This window comes from Anser anser (genome assembly GCF_964211835.1).
Source record: "Anser anser genome assembly, chromosome: 3".
NCBI lineage: Eukaryota > Metazoa > Chordata > Aves > Anseriformes > Anatidae > Anser > Anser anser.
Genome location: NC_139722.1, coordinates 53,593,964 through 53,620,418, shown reverse-complemented (window position 1 = coordinate 53,620,418; position 26,455 = coordinate 53,593,964). Strand labels below are relative to the sequence as shown.

Below are 26,455 nucleotides of genomic sequence, written 5' to 3'. Positions count from 1 at the left end.
TATGTTAATTGACATTTCCTTCCTACCAGCAAATACTTTCCCCTTATCATTTTATCCTGTTCTGGCAACTTTGCTATTTTGAAGCCCAATCTTCACAGCATCATCAGGGGACGTTCATGGTAGTTTGCTGTGGTGGTTTACTTGAAGTGTATATATGGATGGGCTTGGGTTTTTAGGGAAGAAGTGGAGACCCACTGCCAGGAGTCCTAGAGAAAACCAAACCAAACCAGATCCTTTAAGCTTGAGTTTCACACAATTTTAGATTGGGTAACTGTGGATAAGAAAGGGTGTGCTGTAGCACACTAATCTTGCTGAGGTCTGCAGCTCTCAGTTTAATTACCACTCTTGCATTTATCTAAGAAAACCATTTCATGCTTTGTACCAAACCCAATGAGGCACTGATTGCTTTATGAGTGGTGCTTAAGAGATCTTGTAAGTGTCTCTATTTCCAATGACAACTCCAGATATTTCTAAGTGCTTGTTTAATTGAGGACATGCTCAAGCAGAGAGTGGTGCTCGGGGAAGCTGTGGGTACTCAGTGTCTTCTAAGTTCCATCTCAGTCTGGGAAAGTGTGTCTGTTCCACATATTTATTTTAGCTATTTCAGAGGCTGGTTAAAGGATGTATGAATTGTTTCACATAAAATTAAAACTAGTTACTCTTATTTTTTGAGTCTTATTATTAGATTGGAGTCATTTTAGTTAACTGTTGATAGGGAGCTTGCTCATCATGACATTGGTAATTAAAATTTATTGTTGGTGCTTCTTAGGTCTTTTGGAGTCTTAATGTGGGAAACATTAACCTTGGGTCAACAGCCATATCCAGGTCTCTCCAATATGGAAGTTTTACACCATGTACGATCAGGCGGAAGGCTGGAATCGCCAAGCAACTGTCCTGATGACCTGTAAGTTAGTTTTGTTTAAATATTGTTGATAATATTCATGAGACATCAAGAGGGTTATTGCCAGCACGCCATCATTTTGAAAGTCTACTTATACCCATTCAGAGTTCAACAACCTACTTTTTTTGTTTGTTTTTGTTTTTAGACAGAACAGCTTGCACTTGTAGCTGCCAACTTGCTACTAACTTCCAGTAGTGCAGCCTGTGAATGTAAACTTCAGCTGCAAATTAAGTCTTGAAGTTGAAAGGCTGATACATATTGGTCTTTTAAACAGGATTTCAGAGATAATATAAATTCAGTCTTGGACATGAATCCAGCAGTAATGTGATAAGAGGCTGAGAATGCCTGATCAACCAATTCAGTATTGGTTAGAAATTAAGATGACTGTAAGGAAGAATTTACCTGTCCCTCTTATACCATGTGCCTACAGTAGCAGATATAACTGGCTTTCTCATTGATAGCTGCAGAAAATAGGCTAACATTAGATTATATATGGAAAATAAACCATACTCTTTTTGCAGATCTCTGTCAAAAAAGACAACAATAAAAGCTGAAGCTGAACAACAAAAGTGAATTCTACACTTCTGGTTAGTCTTTAACTGAACCGGATAAACAAATCTTTCAATTTCCAACTGTTTCTTGAGCACAAAATTCAGATGTAATTAAAAGAAAAGAATGAATATATATAGTGGATCAAACTCATACTGGCCAGAGGTGTATGAAGGAGGAAGTTGAACCTGAGCCCAGTGATCACTCAGTATTGTCTAATTTCATGTCTCAATTTCTATACGCCCACTCTGCATAAGCAGTCTCAGCCATGCACTTGACAGCTGGTCCTACAAATGGAAGAAGGGGCTACTTAAAGTGCACAATTCTTACTCCTGGAGCTGAGAAAATGGTTTGAGAATAATTCTGTGATTGACAAGCCCACATCTCTGTGATAGGTCTCACATTAATTACAATGTTCTCAGTTCCAGAGGGTATGATAATTTATCATTATCTGGGTATAGATGAAATACCATATTAACAATTTAAAAAAAAAAAGGAAAAGAAAAAGAAACTTCAGCACTTGGAAGAACTAAAGACATTAGGATTTTGTTTTAAGAACAGAGTTCAAACTGGAAGTGACAGAACAAAGGAGAGCCCAAGAGCAATTTGTTTCAATATTTTCTGCTGAAAAATGTTTCCATAAAAGATTGACTCACACCTAACCTTTGAATATAAAAGCATGGTAGATAAGGTATACTCATGAAACTAGTTTGATATTCAAACCTACACAAAGGCTTATAAGCTGCCTTTAAAATGGTTGACCAGATCTTCAGCATAATCAAGGAAACTGAAGTTTCTTTTTCTTTTTTAAAGTTACAGATTTCAGAAATTAGTATAACAGGTAGGCCTTAAACACAGGTCCGCACGTTGTAACTTGTAGGATCGGGACCTAATAGCTGTAACCTAGTTTTTGAAAGCCAAGGGGCTGAATGAGCTCTTAGATTCTTGTACCATCTTTTTATCTCATTTGGTGAACACTCAGCACCTGCATACAGATTCTGTCAGTAGCCTAAATAGCTTTTTGCTACTTTGTTCGGTCATTAATGGCATGCTGGGATTCTTGACATTCCTGCTTTCCTCAGTGTGGTTTTGAACCTGCATCAGGACATCAGCAGTCAGTAATTGTCTCCTCTGCACTTTGGCTTGCTCATTGTCATTTGACAAAACAAAACATCACTGATAGGAAGAGAGTTCAAAGGCCAAACTACTTCAGCTGAGAAGTGTTTAGGAATCTGTGGTAGGCTTACACTGCAAGGGCAAGTAGGGCTGACACAGAAACCTCGGGGTGTAAAAGGCATTAAGGAAGTGGGTTTGTTTTTATTTTTCTGGGGGGAAGCAAAGGGAGACAAGTTCTGCCCCTCATTTCCCCAGGATATGATTCCAGGTCCACAAGATATTACTTCAAGGAGTAATCATCTGTTTCCCCTAGAGAAGTATGGATACGCAAAGCTTGGTAATGAATTGAAAAAGGGGCTTTGGGATCTGTAAATGGGCTATGTTTATTGAATTATGAATCAAATATATGAGTGGCACTAGTTTTGCAGTCAGAGACACGTATCTGGTCACCTCGGTGTGAGGCTTGCATGCAAGAGCATGGTGAGGTTTGGGCAGAACTGAGCTCATTTAACAGATCCTGAAAAGCTGCAATTGCAATCAGAAGAATTTGTACAAGTGCAATGCCACTTACTGACATGAAGCTGCAGTTTCACCAAATGCTCACACCCTTGCAAAGTTGTATGACTGAGTTTGCTGAAGAAACTTTTGATGACTACAGACTTTTGCTCTTTGATTGCAGGAAAGTTCCCCTGGAGGTTTTGGAGGGTGGGGGACAAGGAAGGCTTGCTCAGAATGCATCAAGTGAGGGCAGGGACTTTATTTTATTCTAACAAATTTTCTAATTTTCTAAGACAGTCCCCACATCAATGATATTTTCCATTTTGTGTGTGAGAAAATTGGTAATGTCCTGTAGCTTGTGTGCACTAAAGCAAATTTCAGGAGTAGTTCACTTTCAACCTCCAATGTCTGCTACTCAGTATTAGTTCTTTGGTTTTCCAGGCTCTCAGCTTCTCCACAAATGCAGCTCTGTTGGACACATGGCTACCTGCTGTCCAGCCCAGATAAAACACAGCTGTCATGTGTAGGTGTACATCTAGGTGTACAGGCAAGCTCTTAAACCTAACATAAAACTTTATCTGATGATGTGTTTGGAATTGTTATTTTTCATTTCTTCTTGAAAGGCTTTCCCCATGATGTAGGGCAATCCTCTGAGTCTCATCCTCATACTAAAGCAATATATTTGCTAGTGCACATTTGGCCCCCAAGAAAATACAGGAAAGCGCTTAAGCTGTCATTCATGTACATCTTGGCATATTTTAGCCTAGCTTTCATCCTCTTGATTGGTCTCATGCTGGTGCATTTCTGGGCTAGTGAAAGTTTATGCCATGTGACTTAAAGCTTCAGCTGCTACAACATGCCTTGAAATCTAAAAATCATGCCATAAATAGCTGTCCCTGCAAAATTTGCAGATATTTTCTGGCTTCAGTCATTAGAAACCAAAACTTTATCTGAATTAAATAAATTAAATACTATATCTATTCTACCCGGTATTAATATTTTAAGACAACCAGCAAGTAATTGTCAGTTTTTTCTTTTCTCCTTCATTGAATATCTCCTCTTTGTAGTGAAACTGAATGGCTTTGTAAAGCAGATTGTCCAATAAAAACTTTGTAGTTTTGTAAATAACTTTGTAGTTATTTACAAAGACAGAAGTTGGTCTTAGGAATGCAAAAATGTTCAGAATATGCATTTGTCAAGTTTTTGTTTCATACACACTCATGTATCTTTTCTTATTTCTTTCTCCCTCTGCTGGCTAACGGCTCTCTGTTTCTTCCTTTCTATCAGAGCAGCAGTGTATTCAGCAAGCTCTGAACACTCCGTTGCTACACCTTGCACAAGGCTCTGTTCATCAGGGTCCAGGTGCTAACCTTGGAGCACAGCACCTGAGCTCTTATTCTTTTCTTGGATATCCTGCAAATCAGCCTGACAAGAAAGTAGATCGTTTGGCTTCCAGGATCCAAAACTGGCTTTTGAGTTGAATGTGACAGACATTTTTTGTCAGCAGAAGGAAAACCAGAATTAGTTCACCTCATTTTGAGTCCAATTCAGTACTTTTCCTTCTATATTTCCAGTGTCGTCAATAACCAGTTCACCTGAAAGTAAGTAAGGAGAGGAAGTGATTCGGTGTGTCAGGAAGTCACTACCACTTTTTAGCTTCTTAAAACAAATTTTCAAGTTTTCATTGAATTCTTTTGAAAAGCCAGCATCACTCTGCCAGTTCTGCAACTGCATGATACAGGTTGATGAAAAGTGGTTCTGAAACTATTTTTCTAATTTTTTTTTCCATTCAACTACAATGATTTGATGAAAAATATCAAAAATCAGAAATAGATTTCTCTCAGCTGTCACCAAGAGTTTTGTAAAACACTGAATTGTGGTGAAGGACAGCCGTCTCCTTTTTAACATGGATAAGTGAGGATCTGAGCAAGCCAATTCATTTCGCATAACTCAGTAACGCCTGGTATCACATAGCAGCAAGTCTCTGAAGCTGTTTGTCAGGGAGGATTTGAACTTAGGGCTTAGAGGTGAATACTCTGCATTCCCGTAACAGCTTCCTGAACCATCCTTTCACTGACTGCTTAAATGCTGCACTCCAGTTTTGAAACCCTAAGACCCCTCTCCTCTCCCAACTCTTAGCATATCCAGGTGCTGGCTGCATTTTGGTTTTCAACCAGGCTCCCCCTGGCTTTTGTAGGATTTGGCTTTGTGTAGCTGGGACTTGCTACATTTCATGCCCTCAAGTAAGCAATGTAAATCAGTCCTATCCTTTAGACAAACAAGAATGGCAGTTTTTCTTCTGAATGGTACCAACAGTTTTGTTCAAGGCAGGCTAGGATCCCTGCCAGATCACCCAGAGGAAACTCATGCCATTTTTGCCTTTGATAGGAAAATGCTCCTATTTGTTTTACTCTGGAGGCAGAAGTCTAAATTAATCTTCTCTGTGCTGGAGGATTTGCTTTCAACCTCCCCTGAAGTTGAGGTGGTATGAGTTGAAGGATAATTAAATAAGTTGATAACTTCAAGTTCATTTTTAGCGTTAGTGATCTTTCTTCTGTGAAAGGTTTATTTCCTTGTCACCTTTCCCAGAGAATGTTGGTCAGTTTTTAGGTGAGAGTGGTGAGAGCAGGTATTAATGGCAAAAGTGTCTTTCTTTCCTTTTTTTTTTTTTTTCCTGCCACGTTGTAGATCCCCCCAATCTCAAAAATGTCCATTGTTGAAAAATTGGAAGTATTCATAACGAGTATTCCCAGCAACTGACCTTTAATCTACTTTTCCTTCCCTCAGCAGCTGGTGATAATATTTGCACCACATATAAAGTTTTCAGAAGTTGAAAACCTAGGCTGAACTTGCTTGTCAGATGATTTAATGACAAGTGATGAGATGAATGACTATTATCTTTAATATTTGCAATTTAACACTTTTTTTTTTCTTTCCAGATGTGATTTAATCACAAGATGCTGGGCCCAAGAACCTCACAACAGACCTACTTTCTTTTATATTCAGGACAAACTGCAAGAAATAAGACATTCTCCACTGTGCTTCAACCATTGCCTTGGAGACAAAGAGGCAGCAACTGGAGTCACCAACCAAGCTTTTGAGGGTAAGTCTGGGCAGCACCTGCTCTCCTCACTGCCTCAGCCCCATGAACTGCAACAGAGCATGATTCAGCAGTTCTTGTCATTAGTCATTGCCGCAAATTCTCTGCTGATAAAATGGGAACAGAAGAGACTTACTTACTTCTCTCATAATGAACTTGTAAAGATGCATTAGGTGCCACTGTGTATGATGCATTAGGTAAAGCGTATATAAGATTACCAAGCAAAAAAAAACCAACGCTGTGAGGTTGAGACTGAGTCTGCCTCACAAGACACATCCAACTTGCACCTAAATTTCCATTTCTTCATTAGCTAAAGATGGCAGTTGGGCAGTTTAGGAGTACCGGTTCAGCAGTTGCCTGAAGGGGGACATAAATTAGGTACCTAAGTAAGGCAGACTTTATCCTAGCCTGAACTGTGATAGCTTCAGTCAGGAATCGTGGTATGCCTGTGTTCTGCACACTGAATGAATAAAACAAGGTGATGTTAGGGAAGATATGCTTAAGACAGTCTACACAACAAAATCCAATTAGAGAATAACATTGTTAAAGTCGTGAAGGCAAGAATTCAAAAAATAGGTGATGCCAAATTTGAAGTTGCCTGTGCAACTATGATTTGGAGCATCTAAACATGGAAATGAAAACAACTGACTGGAGCAGAAGCAGGAGCTTTTCCAGTCCTGAAGTAAATCCTGGTTAAACGTAGGGGAAAGTGAAGTCTTTGTAAACAGTGTGATCTGAAAATCTTTAAAAAGAAAGTTTTCTTTGATTTCCCCTTTATTTATCAGTCTTTTTCAATTTAACCTGTTTTCATAGTATGGTTTTCTAGTGAAAAAACAAAAATATTGTAAGAAAAGTGCTTCCCATTCTAAGAAAGCAAAAACTACTTGTTTATAAAATTTCTAAAGAGTTTTTTTTTTCCCTCACAAATGATATTGAACTGGGAACTCACCCTGTTTCATAAACAGTTTTTATACATCAGTATATTGTGATTTTCTAAATAAATAAAGAAATAAATTGCTGATCCATTCCAGGAATGATGCAGTATTCAACTACACAATTTTGTAGTAATTTTTCTAGATATTCTGTCCATGTTCAATTCCATGGCATTGTCCAATGCTTGGTTAATGATAGTTTATTTGATATTTTGCTAATCTTTACCATTCAGTGTAGCTTTACAGGTGTGAGCCTCTCCTACTTTACCCATCATGATTTCTCTTTGTCAGATTCTCTCTGTGCATGATATGGTTATGTGTAAAGAGGGTAAAGACTAAGGCTAAAGACTTTATCATTGACATGATGGACCAAAGCAACTTAGCACCGATAACCTATAATTTCCTGCTTTTTTTTTTTAATGGTTGATTTTGCGTCCATATGATGCATATGAGTACAGCCAATTAATTAGGCACTTTACCCAAGCTAATAGGCCTTAAATTTTGGATAGATGTTACCTCACCTAAATGCAGCTGTCCAGAAGCTAGCAGCGTCATCTAAGATATTCAACAAGGTATCTCTGTGGCCAGAAGGAGAAACAGCCATGTTCAGAGAGTGATGACTCTCTTGTTTTAGGCATGTATCGTAGCAGGAAAGGAGTCATCTTTTGCCCTTCTCTCCACTGACTTCTAGATGACTCATTGTACTGGATTTGGACATGATTTGGATTAGATGTTTAATTTTCAGAAGGCTACCAAAACACAACATGCACTGGACACAGGGCTGTGTTGATTTGGCTGCTTCCATCTACTCCTGAGCTAGTTTGATTTCCTAATTTAGACATCTGTGTGTTCCCTGACTCCATGAGAAGAAAGAAGACATGAAAACTAAGGGAGTTAAGGCAGTATTGTGGCATTAAATCAATACCAGTTAAAGAACTTCAGCAGGGTTGAAATTTTACATGTGCACCATGCCTTTCTGCTGCTTGATGTTGGGGAACAGACAGGAATATAGGTTGTCATTCTTTTGGTGGAGCAGGCATGACACATGTAATGTGCAATGAGTTTAGTTTTGTTGCAAGTCTCAGCTTAGCATGTTCCAACTATAATCTTTGCTCTGCTGTTAACTTGCTCAGGCTAGGCAAATCATTGCTTTCACTGGGATGACAAATACATGTTCTTAATATAAAAATCATCCTTATGCCAAAGTTGTAGGTTCTGCCATACTGCAGAAATCACAGAGAAACATTGATTTATTTCTTTGCCATGGACAAAAACGGTGTTCTTAAAAATGGTGAAGTTATTGAAAAGGAAAATATGGATTGAGACTGACACGAAAAGTTTGGTTTGAATAGGTAACATTTGTAAAACAGTTTACTACACAAAACATGGTTGTGTGGTGGGGTTTTTAGGGCAGTTTTAATAATAGTGCTACTCTATAATGTACATTACAGGGAATCTGTTGGCAATGGTCATTTTTTAAATTAGGCTCTGTATCTGTTTGTGATAACCTAATTGGTAAAATCTGACCCACTATGGTAAGCAGGGCAATTCCATATAGGCGGAACTTTGGCAGTATCTCTCAGAACCAGAGCCTATTTTGCTCAGCACATTCTCTTCCCTAGTCTTACCCTTTTCCCCATTAGCTGCCCTATTCCCTCTCAAAGATTCCCTCTGTTCTTTCCTTAACATTGTGTCTGCCCACGTGGTGTTGCCACAGACCCACTGTTGCATCTGCATTGGGACAGGAAGGCAAAGCAAATTTTTTTAATGTTTGTTTCATCTTTTCACGTTCCAGTTCTCAAAATTCCTCCTTAACTTCTCCCCAGGCTCATGTGGTGATTTTCACACAGAGAATGTCCATCAGAAAATGGTGTAGCTTGAATGTTAACAATATGGCTTGAAATTTATTCATCTACATATTGTCCTTTCATATGATTGCATTTTAAGTTACTAAACACTTGATAAGCTCTTTACAAGTCTCTATGACAAACATACTTATTTCTCCATATATTCATAGTTAATCTGTCAGCTATTTGCATCTTTCCCCAAGAGGGTTTTTATAAGTCCATTAGAACTATGCACTGCATACTTGACTGAAGGCCTGGAGTCCTGGCAATACTTTAATGTTGCCGGATTATCTGATCAGAGAACAATGCACATCAGTTTTCTGTAGATCTCCAGCCCTGAAATTATTGAACTGTTTTTCTGCCTTCAATGTAAACCCCCTGCAGTGGAGTTCAGTGTAATGCTGGCTCTGGAAGTATGGTTGATTTAAGCAAGAACTAGTAATTCAGGTTCTAGTCAGCCTTCCAGACTAAAACACACACTCTTTCATAACCCTGCCATACACCGTTTGGGGCACAGAGCAAGTCTCAGTCAGTGATTTATAAAATGCTGTATAACAAGTAAGTGATTTTTAAAATAACCGTAACTTTGGATTCATTTTTATCTGGGACTGAATGGAGCTCTTCTTGTGTTTGTAGGAGTAGTAGAAACATGACAGCCAGAACAAATAATCCAAAATACTGTTCCATGATGGATTGTCCTGGACAACATTTTCCAAAAATGTTACGCAGTTATTGGCCTTTGTGTGTAATGAAACTCCTGTCATGAGCCTCCCGCCAAGAAATGCTTGCTCTCACCAGGAGACGTGGTTCCAAAAGAAAGAGCCAAATGTCAAGCAAAGTGAAATGATAGACCTCAAAATAACCATGATACTTAGCCCTATGTGGAATCATACATCTTCCAAATTCGGTTGAACCTTACCTGCTTGTACTTAGTCACACCTTTCGCAGGTCCGTACGTGCTGTTAGCACTATTTCATAGGTGGAAGAGCTGGAAAATGTTAGATTTCCATATTAACATTAATACTGGTGCGGTATGTCATGTAGACTGAAAGTATGGGTGAATTAATATAAGGAGTATGTTAGTGATCTGGACTGCATGCTAACAAGATAGTGTAGGGATGGCAAAAGGGACACCAGCCTTGTTACTGCAAGCTACCCTTCTAAAGGAGGCAACGAGTAGTGATAAATACACCCAAGCAATACCGGCAGGTCCTGGCACTGCTGCTTAGGAAGGGAGGGAAGGAAACCCAGCAAGAGTCTGACTCCACTGCCTTGATTAAAGGATGGTGGGGATGGCCGGCTATATGCAACAGTAACTCTTGCAGCACTGGAGAACCAGGCAGCAGCCCACCAGGATGTGCAGATTGGTTCTCAGGCTCCAGCAGCAGTGGTCTAAAAACGGTATTATTTTTACAGAAATAAACATCACAGTCAGGAGAACGTGAGTCTGTTTCTTTGGGTTATCAGTCTGCAAAATAAGCGCTGCAATGAATACTTTATTAAGCCTCAGTTCCACTCAATATTTTCAGCATTTCTGTTGGGTCTCTATGGGTATTTCCTCACCTACCTCTCACTGATTCCCAGTGAAACCCTTATCAATGAGAGTTATGTACCTAAATCCACCTGTACCCTGTTACTGCTGCATTTCAGCAGCTGGGCACAATACCAGTCCCAGCAATCATTGCAAGTGCTCTGTATCACGGCAATGTAAAGGACCCAGAAATCTACCAGTTTAGAGTTTTTCCTTCTTGCTCTTACAGGTTTTCCTGGGGCATTGATTGTGGGCGGGCAAGAAGAATTAACATTTTTAGAGTGAGGGAAGCACTTTCCATCAGGAGGACTGAGACATCTGTGGGTTACCTTAACGGTTTTGAATCAAATGGGAATTGATTCAGCAGATGCCCATCCATTGCTGAAACATTGGCTGTTTTTCCCCCAGTTGCAGTAAGTGCAAAGGAAATGTACAAAGGATTCATAAATCAGCATGCTAAAAAGATGGTCCTGCATTGCTGTAAAAATAACCAGTCCATCTATTTTCAGACACAACTTTTTACATGTGTACATGCAAGACAGCATGATATTTTTTCAGGTCCCAAGCGTTCCCCTTTACGGATGGAAACACCTGTTTGTTTTGGCAAATGTCTTTGCCGACATCAGACAACTGGGCATTAAGCAGCTGGAGCAGCTCCTTGCCTTTATGACCCAGTGGGACTATTCTTATCAGCGCTGCTCTCCCCAGTCTGTTTTGGACCTTTAAGGAGAAAATGTCAAACTGCTCAGAAACTGTCAGAGCACTACACTGTTCCTGCTAGAAGTGTCTCCTCTTACAAAAGCAGATATAAGGTTCTTCAAGGGTCCCTGAGGAAATGCAGGCCAGTCTGCTGTGCCAATTTCCATGGATACCTTGTAGTTATCCTGTAGCTAGGAGGGAATTTTACCTTCAACTGACAACATTTCTTCTGTGGTGATTTTTTTAAATCACTTTTTAAAAGACTGTTAATGTGCTGAGAGTTGTACCTTTGGTAGAACCATGTGGATCATAGATTTTTTTTTTTTTTTGGTTCATTCTTTGAATGGAAGAATTTGGTGAGGAGAGGAGTTCTGGCATGACTGGACACAAACAGCAACTACAGAAAAAAAACAAAAAAACTCAAAGGATGGTTATGTTTGCCCACAGTATTTTGTTTTGTTTAAAAGCCATAAATGCTTTTGTTTAGAAAGAGTAAAAGGAAACACATTTGGCCTCAAAGAGATCATTTTTTAATCCCCAAACTGGAGCTGCCTCTTGAAATATCTAGGAAGAGATTTTTGCAATTTCTCCTTTTTTTTTTTTTTTTCAAAGCCAGTTGTTCAGTGTATTTACTTTTTTTTTCCCCAGCAATTAAGTTACCTGCTAAAATTTTTTCTTTCTTTCTTTCTTTCTTTCTTTCTTTCTTTCTTTAATTCATTGCAAAATTTTTGAGGGTGTTTGTTATTAAAATCTGGGATCAGTGATCTCACCATTAATGATAATAGCTGCCTTCTCTGCTGGCTGAGTAGTGCTGGATTGCTGTTCCCTGCGTAAGAGTGATCAGTTTATTTTCCTAAAACCAGCTGCCTTTTAAAAACTGTTCTGCACACCTCTCTGGACTTAAAGTAATCACTTGGACAAACGGAAGCTCCTCTGAAGCAGATGTGTTGATAAGAGACATTTTTTAAACCTTGTATCTAGCCTCCTTTGTATTTTTCTGAAATTCAGTAATCCTCTTCCCCACTTAGCTTAGTGAGTGCCTGACCCAGAGCCTGTGGAGGTCAGTGAAAAGACTTCTTCCAAAACAGTGAGTGGTTACAACACTGAGGGAAAAGGTAAACTTGGTGGTGTGACCATTTCATATGTGTAACCTAGACTAATGCTGTTTGATTCCAGACAGCGCACATGAGCCATATGACATTGCAAGAAAAGTAATGCTACTACTTTGCCTTGGACCGAGGGAAAAATAAATAAAATCAGATGATCTGATTTCTGTTGTATGGGTACAAAGATATAACCAACTGAAAATTAAGTACTGTGTTTATACTGGCTGTCTAAGCTGTTTGAAAGTCGCCAGAGAGTTGTAGACATGTTCAGGGGACGTTACTGCGTAAAGGTAAGTGTGAATAATAAGCATCTCAACAAAATGACTCATCCCTCTTTTCTCTCTCCATTGACTGTAAAGGGAGTCTGGGCAAGGAGCCTAAACTAAGCACATAAGATCTGAGTAATTAAAACTTGGTAAAATGACTCCTACTTTGTGACCTAGAGAATGGGGATGCTTCCCTGCTTTTATATATATATAGACGTATTGTATTGCAACAAGTGTGAAACTGGCCTTTTTTGGTGCTTTTATATTAAAAATGATAACAAACTAGTTAATAAACAGATTTATATCTGTATTTCCCAAGACAGCATCTTGCACGCAGGGGGTTCGGTCCACAAATCTCTAAAAAAAACCCCTATCCAAATAAAAATAAAAAACGTCAGTCTATGCTTCAAGCAGTTTAGTGCTGTAAAAGTGCAGGATGAGCAAAATTCTTGTTTTTAGCATCTTTAGTGTCTGACAGAATAGCAAGGTTGGTGAGTCACCCTCAAGCCATGCGAGATCATATGCTTCATTAGACAGGAAACACAGATATATCTCCACTGATATATAATACAGAGTGGGGTATTAAAACGGATATATATTTGTTCTATTTATATTCTTACTGGCAATGTGCAGACACTGAAACACAGCACCTCCAGCTCCAGGTGGCCAACAGGTATCACTAAAACACTCCACACACAGGAACTGTCTCCTTGAGCTAACTGACACAGCTGAGAAAGAGCAGTCAGGGTTCAGTAACCACCTTTTTCTCCCCGAACAAAGATACATCATCAAGCGCTTCTTTTGAATGCTTTCAGAGCGCAGTACATCTTTCTGCCATGCCAGCAAGTCAGCCAGTCTCTTCTTCACCTGCACGTAAATTGTGCAGAAGGGACAAAAGGCAGAATATGTATGAGAAAAGCAAGAGGATGCTAATGGGAAAAAGTAAATGTGACCGCACTTCCAAAGAAGTGATTCTTACCCTGTTGAAGGTGCTAAGCATTGTATATGATTGCGTTGCCCGGAATTAATAATGTCTCAGGCTGGAAACTTAGCTGGTGTAAGGCAGTGGTGTCCCACTGTTTTCTATGCAGCTTTGTTAATTTGTGCTAGCTGAGTATCTGGCCATGAAACAGCTCTATCAGAAGACCAACATCTCTAAGATCAGTTTGCTCACTCCCTACCAATCAGCTTTTCTAATGACTTTTTTTCCTCTTCTACATTGTTGTCTTCTGAAATTAACACCCCACCCCACCCCCCAAAGCATCTGCTTATCAAGACATCATAAAAATTTGCACCCTTCCAGGCAGGATTTCAAAGCATGCTGTGAGCCCTCACAGCCTGACGAGAAGGCAGCAAAATGCTCCGTGCGATGGTGATGCTCCGTGCTCCGGCTGCCCCGCGGCAGGAAGCAGCCGATCGAGATGCTGAGATCTGGAGGGGGAAGCACAGATTTTATCAGGTCAGGACCAGTCTCCTCAGAGGAGGCTAAGCAAGCAAACTCCATCCCTCATGAGTATGAGTCAGGCGATCATCGTTTCTTGTATCACTTAATGCAAGGCTCTTTAGGACATGGTTCTGCTACCCCTGGAGAGGTGCACTGTAATTAATTTACCTGCAGTTTGGCTCAGATGTTGTGCTTACCACTGCTATTAGGGAAAATGTCCAGAGAGGTCAGGGTCACATGCATTTAGGACCTGAGACAGGTATCTATGCAGCTACAGCACAGAGCTTTGAAAGTGCCATTTTATTACTGGAAGCAGTCTATCTGAGGGCACACAGAGCTTAGTGGGGACCAACTTCTCAGCAGAGTTGTTCGCTGCCAGTACAGAGCTCTGGGCTGCCAGAGCTAGCCTGCCTCATGCCCTGAGGTAGGTTGTTTGAAGTGAATGTGGGTAACTCTACACTATGCAGCAGTTCCAGCGTAGACAACTCCTCAGGATTTAGGTGTTTGGAGTCGACTCCTCAGCACGACTTCAGATTCCATGAAGGTGTTCCTTGGACGCCTCCTCTCAGGGCGTTCTGTTGGCTCAGCCAGGCTTTGCTTGTGAAATCTGAGGGGATCACATCACATGGTTTATCCTGCATTTACTCACGTATAACCCAGCATGACTATACATCAATCAACTAATTTTAGCAATGTTAAAACTGAAAAGAAAAGAATGATATCTCATGAATATGCTGACCTGCCTCCCCACTCCAGCTTGTCTCTATCTTCCTTCAAATTCTTAACGTTTTTTGGAAGGGTCTTCCTAAGATTATTCAGACTTCTCTGTGTTGGCTTATGGCTTCCCAGGGTGTTGGTGATGCTTCTAGTTCTCACATTTCTGGGGGAATTTCACAGCACATAATGATTTTTTCTTAACTGCTCATTTTCAGTTTCTTCTGTCTCCATCCACCATATAACTAAGTGAGCAGAAACTGCTTGCTTGCTTTGCTGACTTACATGAGAGGCAAGCATCGTACTGTGTAACCTGACATCTTTGCATAGGTTTTTTGGCTTGTACATCAGAATGGTGCTAAGCTTCCATGGGTGCCGAACGCTGTGGTAAGAGGAGATGACACAACAGCAAAGGAAAGGGCACTTGTACTGAAAAATCTCATTACAACAATGGCTATGTAGCTTGTATGTGTCGTGTCAGAGGAGAAAGGATATCAACATTGTATACTTCTGTCTTTTGATAGGGAAAGAGTATTCTGCAACAAATAGTCTTTCTTGCTGATTTTGTTTCCAAAACTCGAGAAGTAAAACCGAGGCAAGATATTTGATTTTTAGCTCTTTTTCTCTGTAATAAGAAACGCAGCGGCATATAGGCTAAGAAAGGATTATAATATTTTATATATTCTGTAGTTCTTCAGACCTGTTGGGGAAAGAATTAGTAATGTATCTATATATCTGGTAAAAATATCTCAGTGACCTCATACTCACATTTGTGTAAACATCACCTCATCAGTTCCAGATACTTATACAGGAAACAAATCTGAATGCTCCTCTAGTGTTCTATACTTAGGCAGGTCAGCCGGCATATGTCTGGTCTCTAAATACCCAGTTTTACTTGGGTCTTTATTTTAAGGTTTCTCTCTTAAGAGTTTGCCGCAAACATGCCCTCAGCATTTGCTAGCGTGCCTTTTCCAAAGCAGCTTGCGCCTGAGGGTTTCCATTAAAAGAATTATTGAACAAAAACCACATACAAAGAAGAGCTGTACTGTTTGGTGAAGGCTTGGTTGGGATCGAGTTACTAAATATTGCCATAATAGTCCTGAACTAACAAAGTGAGTATCAAATGATTTTTCGTAGCTGTCAGTCACTGTGGTATGTGAAGACAGTTTGTTCTGTCCCAATCCCCATCTTGCTAACAGGTTTCTAAACTCCAAATTCTCTTTCATATTTTTCTTTGTAACATTTCCTAATGGACTCTAGCATGTGGAAATGACTTTTGACTTTTTAGCTGGTTTGTGCGTGATTGTAGTGACATAATAAATTGTATGTTGCCCGCTGCAACAGCACAAAGCTTGCGAGCCTTATGAGTAGAGAACTGTGAATGTCACATGCTTCATTTTCCAGTTGTGAAGTAAAATAAGGAGGGAGTGTAATAAAAAAAGGTATGTGTTACTAAGAATAAATGTACAAAATAGCAACAATTATAACTTGAGCCTTTAGTTAATCACTTTTACATTTTTTTTTTTTTTTTAAGATATTGCCCCTGAAATGGTTTTCAGCCAACCATGTATATGTGAACACTATCAAAATAAGAAAAAAAATACAGTTTTTAGGAATTGGCAAAGCACACTTAATTGCCAACTTCAAGCTTCTTGAACGACAGAGCATTACAATTCATCTAGAAAGAGAGGATATTATAATTTAGTAGGTAGAAAACTGCCTATGTTGCAGGACTCTTTAGCAGTATTATTGTATTGTTAGCAGGGTTACACAAAGATACAGATTAAAACTACTTTGGCTTTATACAGGCTGTCTTTAATACCAAAAGAAGCAAGTTTTATTCATAACTGTATTGCTGCCCGTGAAGGTATGAATGGTGATGACCAAGCGTCCCTAAGTGATTTGGCTGAAGATATAATCCACACAGGCAATAGCAGAAAATAAGTTTGATTCATCAGTCACTCTTTATGCAGTCACTAGACCAACTTTCTCCACCAGCTGACTTTGCATGCTTTCAAATACTACATGTATATCACCATATGATTGTCTTTTTTTATTATTATTTTAACGCAGATTCAGACAGTATACTTTCAACTACACTAATGGAAACAAGGGATCAAGAAGGCTTAAATTATTTGGTAGTAGTCAAAGACAGCAACCAAGATCAAGGGAGCATCAATTCTGAGGAACTTAGTTCAGTCTGATTCCCTCTGTTTGAGGACAGAAGAGAAAGCTCTACCGAAGACGACGTAAGCCAAAGAAAATATTCTGCACTTTATCGTACTTATAATGTAACTACCAGAGAATGTCATAAGGTATTGAATGATGTGTAGACTAAGACAACAATTACATACTTTTTGATTTTCTAAATGTTATGGTTCAGGTGTTTCACAATAAATAGTTTAAGGAAATAAAATTTTTAATCAAACATCAAATAATTTTATTGTGATGCTGATTAACTTTATGCAGCCACATTCACCTCAGACATAGACAGTCCTTCCAAAACAGAAGAACTGGTATGCTGTCTCACAAAAGGGACCAACTTATTCATGAAAAAAAGAAAAAAAAACCAAACAGTTGAAATCTAGCTTCATTGTGTGCACACAAGGATGTACAAATGGAAAAACTAATATAAGTTGTATTTTTATGAACTCCAAATCTGTAAGCAACTGAGAAGAGGTGGCTGGGTTGTTCACTGCAGGGGATGGTCTATTTTATTATTTAATTTAAACAAGTGCTTGCAATCATCTTGAATGTAAATTGTGCAGCAACTGATCTGTGAATCTAGATGTTTTCTTACGTTTCTTTTCCTTTCCATTTTTAATATTGATCATCCTCTCGTTTCTTATTAGACTGGATAAAAGGAGATACTTTTCCTTGATGTGTTTGGAGATCTAATTAAAATATATAATAAAACAATATATAAATCATTACTGAATAAAAGACAGAAATAAGCTCTATGGAATGTATCATGAATAGTAATTTGCAAATTTTGCAGTTATTCATTGACATCTGTCAGGAAGATAGAATCATGTCCACTTTTATGCAAATATTTGATCATGGGAGATGCTGGAGAGTAGTAAAGACACCATCTGAGGTCAGAATGTAGACATTTTTAAGGTGCTCCTCCACTGAAATCAAGTTCTAAAAGTCTCTTAAATGGAGAATCAACATAGGTAAAAGATTTGATTTTTTACCTTTTACTTCAAATTTAATAAAAAATGAGGGATTTTGAATTATGATTCTTTAAAATTCTCTGGCAAAACCAATCCAAGTAGTCTGTAAATATAAATCAATGTTTTTCTCGTTTGCAGATTAACCACATTTGCACATGCACAAGCAACATTTTCTAATACCAATAGTTGCAGCATTTCTATCTTCTTTTTTCTTAAGTTATGCTCACCAGGCCATGAATGACAGATAAATAAATACTGTATAATGTTTCCTCTCTCTTCAAGTGCTATTTGATTGATTGTACAGCCATTCCTTACATTTCACTAACTTAAACATGAATAATGTTTACTAACCAGTAACATGTGCTAGCCAGAAACCAGGAAGATCCCAGTTTTGTAGTCACCCTACCTGGATGAATTTGCGTGCATGTGTAATTCAATCTAACTGAAGAGGACTGCTCAGTCTGCTAGCTGCAAACAAAAGTTTGAAAATCAACCTGACTTCATATGATATCTTTTTCATTAGCAGGAGAAGCCTTCAACCCTGTCAAGGAGCTTGTCTAGGCAGCACCATATCCAGGCCTCATGACAAGGTCTGTGATATGATAACTGAGGTCGATTCAGTCTTATGTTGGTCTGAGTTGGAAAAGGATCATGTAAGAGCCTATTCAACATGGGTAAATTGGGTTAGTGGATAAGGTGAATGTCAGTGAGAGAGCAGTCAGAAGAACCCTTGAGTTCTTGACAAAGTCACACATACCCAGAGCTGCACAGAAAGAGCAGAGGGAAGATGTGTTGCTTTGTTTGCATTTTCTAAGTGCTGCAAGACAAAACTAGATTTGATGGAGGATTTATCACAGCAAGATGAGGAAGAAAATGTCAGGTTTAATGCATTGCCAATAAATGATACTCAGGATATTGACCAGTGATCTATGGTGATTAGGTGCAAAAGGCACTTCAAGAAAGCCTTGAATTTAAGTGTCTTGACTTTAAAGGGTATTTTTTTTTAAATAAGTGTAAATGGGTTTAAGGATTATACTGTCTTTTTAAGGAGGTATGTATTTAGGGGAAAAAGGAATCCTGATGTGTCAGAAATGTGTTAAATGTGAGATAAGGGTACAAATGAATGTCATTATGACAACACGTGTGACATACTGCTGAGAGTCTCATCCTCGAGTGTAGAGTTAATATTGTGCATTTTTACCTTCCTTGTTTAAGACATACATTGACAATGAGTGTAGGGTGTGCTATCTATACAGTAAGAGGAATTCTTCCTGATTTACCTTATGAGCCAGAGGAAGCCACCCACATAAGACGAGAAACCATTCCTGTGAAGATTCTTTCTGCATGAACTGGAGGAACCAGAAAGAGGTGTTTGGAATCTGAATCATAAATGCACAGGAATTCCTGCTGGCAATTCTGAAAGCTTCTTAACAAAAGCATCATTCTCTGGCTTGTATAAAGCAGATGGTCCCAGACTTCACCTGCTGCAAATCAGGTTAAATACGCTAAGATAGGCTGATGCACAGCAGTGGAGAAACTGCTTCTGGTAGGGGAGCAGATTGTCAAGATTTGGCATGAGTTTGGCAAGTACTGCTTTAGTCATTACAAGGCAAATTTTGACTGTTTCAGTGCAGTGTGAAGTTCTGGCCTCAGTATCACCAGCCTTATAGAAAGTATGACTGGCACGGTCTTGAAAAGTCCCTGGTCAGATAAGAATTGGAAGTGCTGGGGAGTGGGAATAACAGCGCTACTTTAGCTGTAGTCAGGTTGATGTGATACTGCAGTCAGGCAGTGCATGCACCCAGCAAAACTGGCAGCATTCACACTACCATCTCTGACTAGTTCCCTATGGAACAATGCAAAAATAACATCCCAAGAACCTGAGAAATAAAGACCTAAGAGGAGATATTATCAAAACTCAATGTCAAGAGATATTTTATGTTGTTTATGTTATGTTGTTGTTATGTTGTAACTCTAGAAAAGAGAATGTGAAAGAAAAGCTAGATCCTGTCCAGTAATGAACAACCCTAATGCACACTTTTTTTTTTTTTTTTCCTGTCCTCTACATCAGTTTGGGGTTTATCAGAAGTTTGCAGAGTATTAAACACCTCCTTCTTCCTTCCTTGGTCATGATATGGCATCATCAGTATGGCTGAGTGGCTGCATAGTCTCCCCATTCCTGCTCCATGGGGATCCAGGCTGCTTTTTCTCTGGTGAATATTCCTTCTGGCACACAACATTCTGGGGAGCTGCAGGGCTGTTTGCACATTTCCTTTCTGTCCTAAGTGGCATTGGAGGAATTGGTGAAGCAAATTCTGATCTAGTATAGAGCTGTGTTCACCCAACTTTGTGGCTCGTCTTCTCTCACAAATGACTGCTGGTTATACAGAAATAGCTGGACTGTGGAAGGAGCAAGGTCTGCGTGAATGCCACCCCTTGGAGGGGACTATCTCACTGAACACAGAAGGAGTCCAGGAAATTAGTTTGGAGTAGACTTCCTTTTTATAATAGAGAGGGAAGTGGGGGAACAGTTGATCCTTCTTCTCCTGTTTCATGGTATTGAAACTCTACAGAGCTCTGTTGCCCCCACACTCACCCACAGGCAGCAACTGTTCCCCACATTGAGGGTTCCTAGCCTAGTGGATTGTTATCCTACAAGATCTCTTCCATCCCCTTGGCTATCTTCACTTTTCTTCTCCAGACTGTGCTCAGTTCTACAAGCTCCTTTCTGAGAGCAGATCAGGAACACGCAGAGCATTCAAGATTTGTAGGTGTTTTCAGCTTTCTTCTCCATTACTTTCTTAATCAATCACGCTGTTTTATTTGGGTTTTGACCACTCTGAGTAGTGAGGTTACATATTCATGGGATATATACATATACATATCACAGAATATCATTATACTATGGGATGTAATATATACGTGAATTATATATTATATTCTTGGGATTATATTATTAGGGGGACTGAAGAGGTAGGCACTGATCTCTTCTCTCTGATGACCAGTGATAGGACCTTAGGGAACAGCCTGAAGCTGTGGCAGGGTTGGTTCAGGCTGGGTGTTAGGAAAAGGTTGTTCACCGAGAGGGTGGTTGGGCACTGGGACAGGTTCCCCAGGGCAGTGGTCACAGCACCGAGCCTGATGGAGATCAAGAAGCATTTGGACAACACTCTCAGACACATGACCAATTTTTTTGTTTTCTTTTTGGGTGGTCCTTTGGGGACCCAGGAGTTGGACTTTATGATCCTTGTGTGTCTCTTCCAACTCAGATATTCTATGATTATTTCATAATCCCCAAATGTTGTATCTAGGTAATAATGGCCTTCCTGGAGCCTATCCACTAATTTGTGAAGTTATGATTACAGTTTTACTGTATATTTTACTTCATCTTTCAATCACTCCATATCTGAATTTCAGCTGCTGTTTTATTCCCTGGTCACTGAGGTGCATGAGGTCCTCTGCAGCTCCTCAGAGCTGGGCCTCTTCCTCACTGGCCTACTTTAACTCTTCATGCCCTCCAATCATGTTCTTTCTGACTATGCCAAATCGCACAAGTCCTAGCATAACTGGCTCCCCTGGTGAGCTCATTTCCCTCCAAGAACTGATCATTTATTCCCATCTTTTGTCTCTGAGCTTTTAACAAGATATGTATTCTGGTGAGGACCCTTCCTCATACGGAAAGCTTAGCTTCCTTAACAGTCTTTGGTGGAGGACTTTGTAGAAAGCCTTTTGGAAATTCACATCAACCATATCAACTGGATCATCCTTATTCATGTTTGGTCAGTTCAGAGAAGTCTATTAGTTTGTGAGGTGGAAGTGCCCTTTTCAAGAGGCTGTTAGCTTTTGCCAAGTAAATTGAATTGAATATCAGCATTGAATCTTTCAGCATCTGGTGGCTTTTTACTTTCTAATCTGTCTTCTTCATATCGTGGTAAGCACCCCTGCTAAGACAGAAATTCAGAAAGCTGAAAATCCGCTACATATGCGCAGGGTATTGTATTTTAGGTATAAAATATATCAATACGGATGGATGAGAAATATTTACTGCTACCTATGAACAGTATTTACCATGACATAACATCAGTGCTGTGGTGATCAATTAATGTTTGTAATTTATTTTGTAAATTGGAAGGGCCAGAGCAGATGTTACTTATTTACTAAGGCAGCATTTTCAGTGGCCTCACTTCTAGGTCTGTTGTCCTCAGACCCCGCAGTCGTTTGATCTGCAGAAGGCAGTAACACCCAACCATTGGTGCACTTCTGGGTTTTGGGGTTGAGCTTTTGAGCTAGCACATACTGGTGACCAAATCTGTCCAAAAACTGTTCACCTCACTTTTATTTATTTATTTATTTATTTAATTTGGGAACACAATCAATAACCTACAAAGCAAAACCCAACACTTTTTGACAGAATTATTGAGTCCTTACCTGGTCAAAGAGAAGGTTGTGGAAAGTTTATGTGTAGCTGTTGAGAGATATGCCAAGCTCCAGTGGGACCACTCAGTTCTTCCCATGTGCTCCAGAGAGAGTGCTCAGCCGCTTAACATGAGCTTGGGGAACCTGCCTGTCAAGAGCTCTGAACAGGAAGCATGTGGCTTGAAAACCGGTATTTTTGAGAGGTGAAATAAAAGGCAAAAGAGGTGTTTGTGTATCGTTTCATCACAATGTATCACATTGGACTGAAAAATGTGGGACATTAAGAGGCCTTCTTTTCTTTTTTTATACTTAATGTTTGTGTCTCCACCACAGCCTCGCTTCTCTATGAAGCTCTAGCCCAGAGCTGAGAGTGAAGTTGGTGTTCCTCAACTTTCCTGGTACCCTAGGTAACAGAGTCTAGTGACATCCTCCAGAACACAAGATCCCTCAAAATTTAGTTTCCTTACTACTTTTATGGAGGGGCACAAAGGACTCACAGCAGGGGCACTGCACTCTTGCGTGACACCCTGCAGCAGTTTTCATCAAAGAAAGTTTTACCATCTATTTGGATTGACTAATGTCTCTCTCTCTCTCTTTTTTTTTTTCTTCTTTCTTTTCTTTTACATCTATGGAATGCTGCCTTTGATGGATTCAGTCGTCAGGTTTGATTCCACTGAGCATAACTGGGTGAAACTGATTCTCCGCGGTTTGGGGTTAGGACAATGCATTTTAACAAAAACTGTGAAGGCAAGATTTCTTCTAGTAGCAAATCTACCTCTTTCTACACAAAGATGATCTTAATTTGGCTATAACAGAGATGAAAATAGTCATTATAGTGAAGAATGTCTGTAAAATTGCCCTAACAACTCTGTCAGTGGATGAAAACTCTTATTTCACCTTCATTTCTTTTAATTGATTCTTGAAAGTTTTTCTTACACATGCACACTGGAGTGAGTTGCAGGAGCTTGCATACCAGGTGGATTTTTCAAACGATCATGGCTCTATTTATAATGACACTTGGCACCTCTAGCTGATATTATGTTTTAACTCTAATAAATAACCAGAAACCCTGTGCTTCAAAGCCAAGTGATGATGCCAAAATATTGTCATTATTGCCAGTGGCATGACTGATACTACCGTATAAAATAACCTTTTTTATAATGTGTTAACTTCTTCAGATGACGTCTTCCATTTGGAGGGCGTTCATCACTGCCTTCTATCTTTTACGGTAAGAAGTGAGCTGTAAAATAGCCACTCTCAGTGTGGATACCAATCTCTTTTGCAATGCTGTTTACATAGCTGGCTCTATTTTTTTTTCTTTTTTTTTTTTTTCCCTCCTATCTTCCCTAACAGTATAAGTCCCTCAGTGACTCTTACAGATGAGGCCACTAAAATACCTCTGTGGTCTTATGCAGTACGGTAAGCAACTACAGTTACTTTCCTATCCATTCCATAGAAAATTCAGTGGAGTTTCAACATTGTTTTATGGCACTAAAATCTCAGTACCCTGTTTAATCTCCTAGCGTATTTCTCTTCACGTATCCAATTTTCACACCTTTCCAGGAGGCCTGACCATGCCTAAGTTCTCAGTAATTTCCAGTCACAAATATATTTGGCTTTCTCTTACAGAGAAACAGAAGTGGCGGAACTCTGGGAGTCACAGAATTAACCTCTTATAAGAATATATTCTCTCACATCTTCGTATTTCTTTAGTCTGACCTCACCACATCCCCGAGGATGGAAATCAACCCACACAGTCCAGCCCTATGGTCTTCAATTAGGATCTTGCCAGCTTTGTGCTTTTCTCAGTTTGTTTGTTGACATAGTCTTTGCCATCTTAATAGAGATATCACTCCGTAATTTTTGAGCTTGGTGCTTAAGGCAATAAGAATTATCCTCTGCTTGAATCTGCTAAAACAAAATTAATAACATGATCTGTGTGTACAAACACCATGCATGCGGATACCCAATCTTATACCTGCTAGCCTTTTTTTTTTTTTTTTCATTAAAACCACTCTGCATTTGCAGACAGAAGGGTTTTGCTAATTTGGAGAAAGCTCTGAGAAGACTCCCTGTGCCAGCAGTGCATATCTTGAAGAATAAATGTTTACTCTGGGGGTGAGTTCCTGACAGAAAGTACCGATATAAGCAAATTCTGTTGGAATCTGTAGGAGTCTGGGTGAATTATAGCTGAATGTCTGAGGATCGCCGTATCAGGAGAGGTGCAGCTCTCAGTACCAGTGTACAGCAGCTGCTAAGTACGCCTCTCCACTGAAAGGGAGAGCTATACGGCTGTTGTTATACCCACTGATTTCATTTCCAAAATTAAAAAAAAAAACAACACAGATTGGTTTGTATTCACACTGTAGTTTGTGTATGGTTGTGTCATTCTAATTCATGAACAAAACTTTCCAAAACATAAATGTGCAGTGTCTGATGTGACTACAGTGTGACACACTGAGAGTGTTGCCGTAGACTGGGAAGGAAGATGATTAGGTTTTGCTGGTGACCATGGACTAATTTTGGAAAGAAGACAGAAGCAGTCAATGTACATCACACACAGGCTTAATCCTCATCTGAGCTTTCCCAAGTACTTGCTGCTGGAAAATAAAAAGTAGTTAAGGAATTAACTTTTTTATTTTTTTATTTTCTTTTTAAATATCCCACTTGGCTGCATTTTGAGTATGGGTGAATTAAGATTACTTTTATGTCCTTTTTCCACTGCCATTCTTTAAGACTTGCTATTGCAATCGTATGATGAGCAGATGCAAACAGCCCTGCTGTCCCGCTTTGCACAGAGATGTGTCAGGGAGAGGATGGCCGAGATAAACCAGAGCCAGCTGTCAAACACATCCTCACACCTGTCCCACCCAGAGGTGGCTCTTGGCTTCAGAGGCACCATAGCCAGGTTGGGTGCTGTCATTTCATGGAAGCAAGCTGAGAAGGGACTATCGGTTCTGCTGCTTGACAGCATCCAATGTTAAATTAAATGCTATTAAATGCTAAATAGTGTTTAACTTAACACTGAATTAAAGCATTAAATAATTAAATCAGGCATCAAAAAATGAGGAAAAAATGACCCATTTAGGAAAACCTCTAAAAGTCTTCATGCATGTATCATGTGGTCTTGCAGCAGTTACTCTAGAGAGTTTCTAAAGGCCTGGTGAGGTGACTGCCGCCAGGAAGGACAAGGGTTTGACCTTATTGCAGCTCAGTTCTCAGGTGTGCATGCAGCAGACATGCTGTCAGTAACATCCAGCTTTCCCACCCCTCACTTTTGGGTTGTTCCTAAACTTTTTTCAGGATCTTTTTTCGAAAGAAATGCCTCCTGAAATTTCGAAAGAAATGCATCCTGAAATGCCTTCTTATGTTAACATAGGCATGAATTTCTGGGGGAAACTTGTTACTAAGATCCTCTTCAGCAGTCTTTGAGACAATTTTGTGCTATATGATGAGTAACATGCAAAGATCTTGATGGAAACAATATAGGAAAATGAGGAAACAGAGTGACCGTAAGTGTCCTATTGCTATGATGTTTGCACAGTTGTGTTTTGGCTCAGATCATAGACCCCTGCAGCCTTCAGGAAATATACATGTTTCTAGCGCATGAGAAACAAAAAAAGAAATGGAGCAATAAGATGACTTTTAGAAGAGAGACTTGTATGGGATTGGACAGTGACAAAAATTGTGCCTGTTATTCTAAGGGCTATGTGAATACAGGCATTGCAAATTCTTATCTGATTTGCAGGTTTTTATGTTTTTTAAAATTGCAAGAGTATTGTAAAACAATAAAGTGTCCTGGGAAATGCACTGCCAGAAGAGGGTAAACAAAAACACATACAAGTGCCCTCTTAGGCACAGGATTTGCATTTTCTTAGCAGAACAAACTCTCAGCCTTGGCTCTCTGTGCTCTCACTGAAGTGGAGGTCATGGCTAGTGACAACTGGGAGCTGTTCCTGGAGTCTCTCTTGCCTTTTTAGGTTATGAGGGTCTCTGTGTGTTTAGGATAAATATGATTGACAGCTCCACTCCGGCCCCAATTAGCACCCTATAATTTATTAGCTTCTGCTTTCAGATTATGCGCTAACTTCACAAATATTTCAACCACGGAAACAGCAGCTATCAAGTGTCTCTTTCCTGATCCAGCTCCCTGTGACTGC

At 39.6% G+C, this 26,455-nt stretch overlaps 1 protein-coding gene across 5 annotated transcripts in view; it reads left to right on the top strand.

The window, feature by feature from the left end:
* ROS1 (ROS proto-oncogene 1, receptor tyrosine kinase) overlaps positions 1–17,119 on the top strand; it is an 84,281-nt gene extending 67,162 nt beyond the window's left edge. For 2 of the 5 annotated variants that reach the window (XM_083831378.1, XM_083831380.1), the window contains 3 exons: positions 770–904; positions 6,004–6,167; positions 16,777–17,119. In XM_083831378.1, the coding sequence (XP_083687504.1) occupies positions 770–904; positions 6,004–6,167; positions 16,777–16,907 (430 nt within the window). In that variant the 3' untranslated portion in view covers positions 16,908–17,119. Of the gene's footprint in view, positions 1–769; positions 905–6,003; positions 9,504–16,776 lie in introns of those variants that run through there. The other 3 variants (XM_083831377.1, XM_083831379.1, XR_014582402.1) reach the window with 2 other exon arrangements.
* The last annotated feature ends 9,336 nt before the right edge of the window (positions 17,120–26,455 follow it).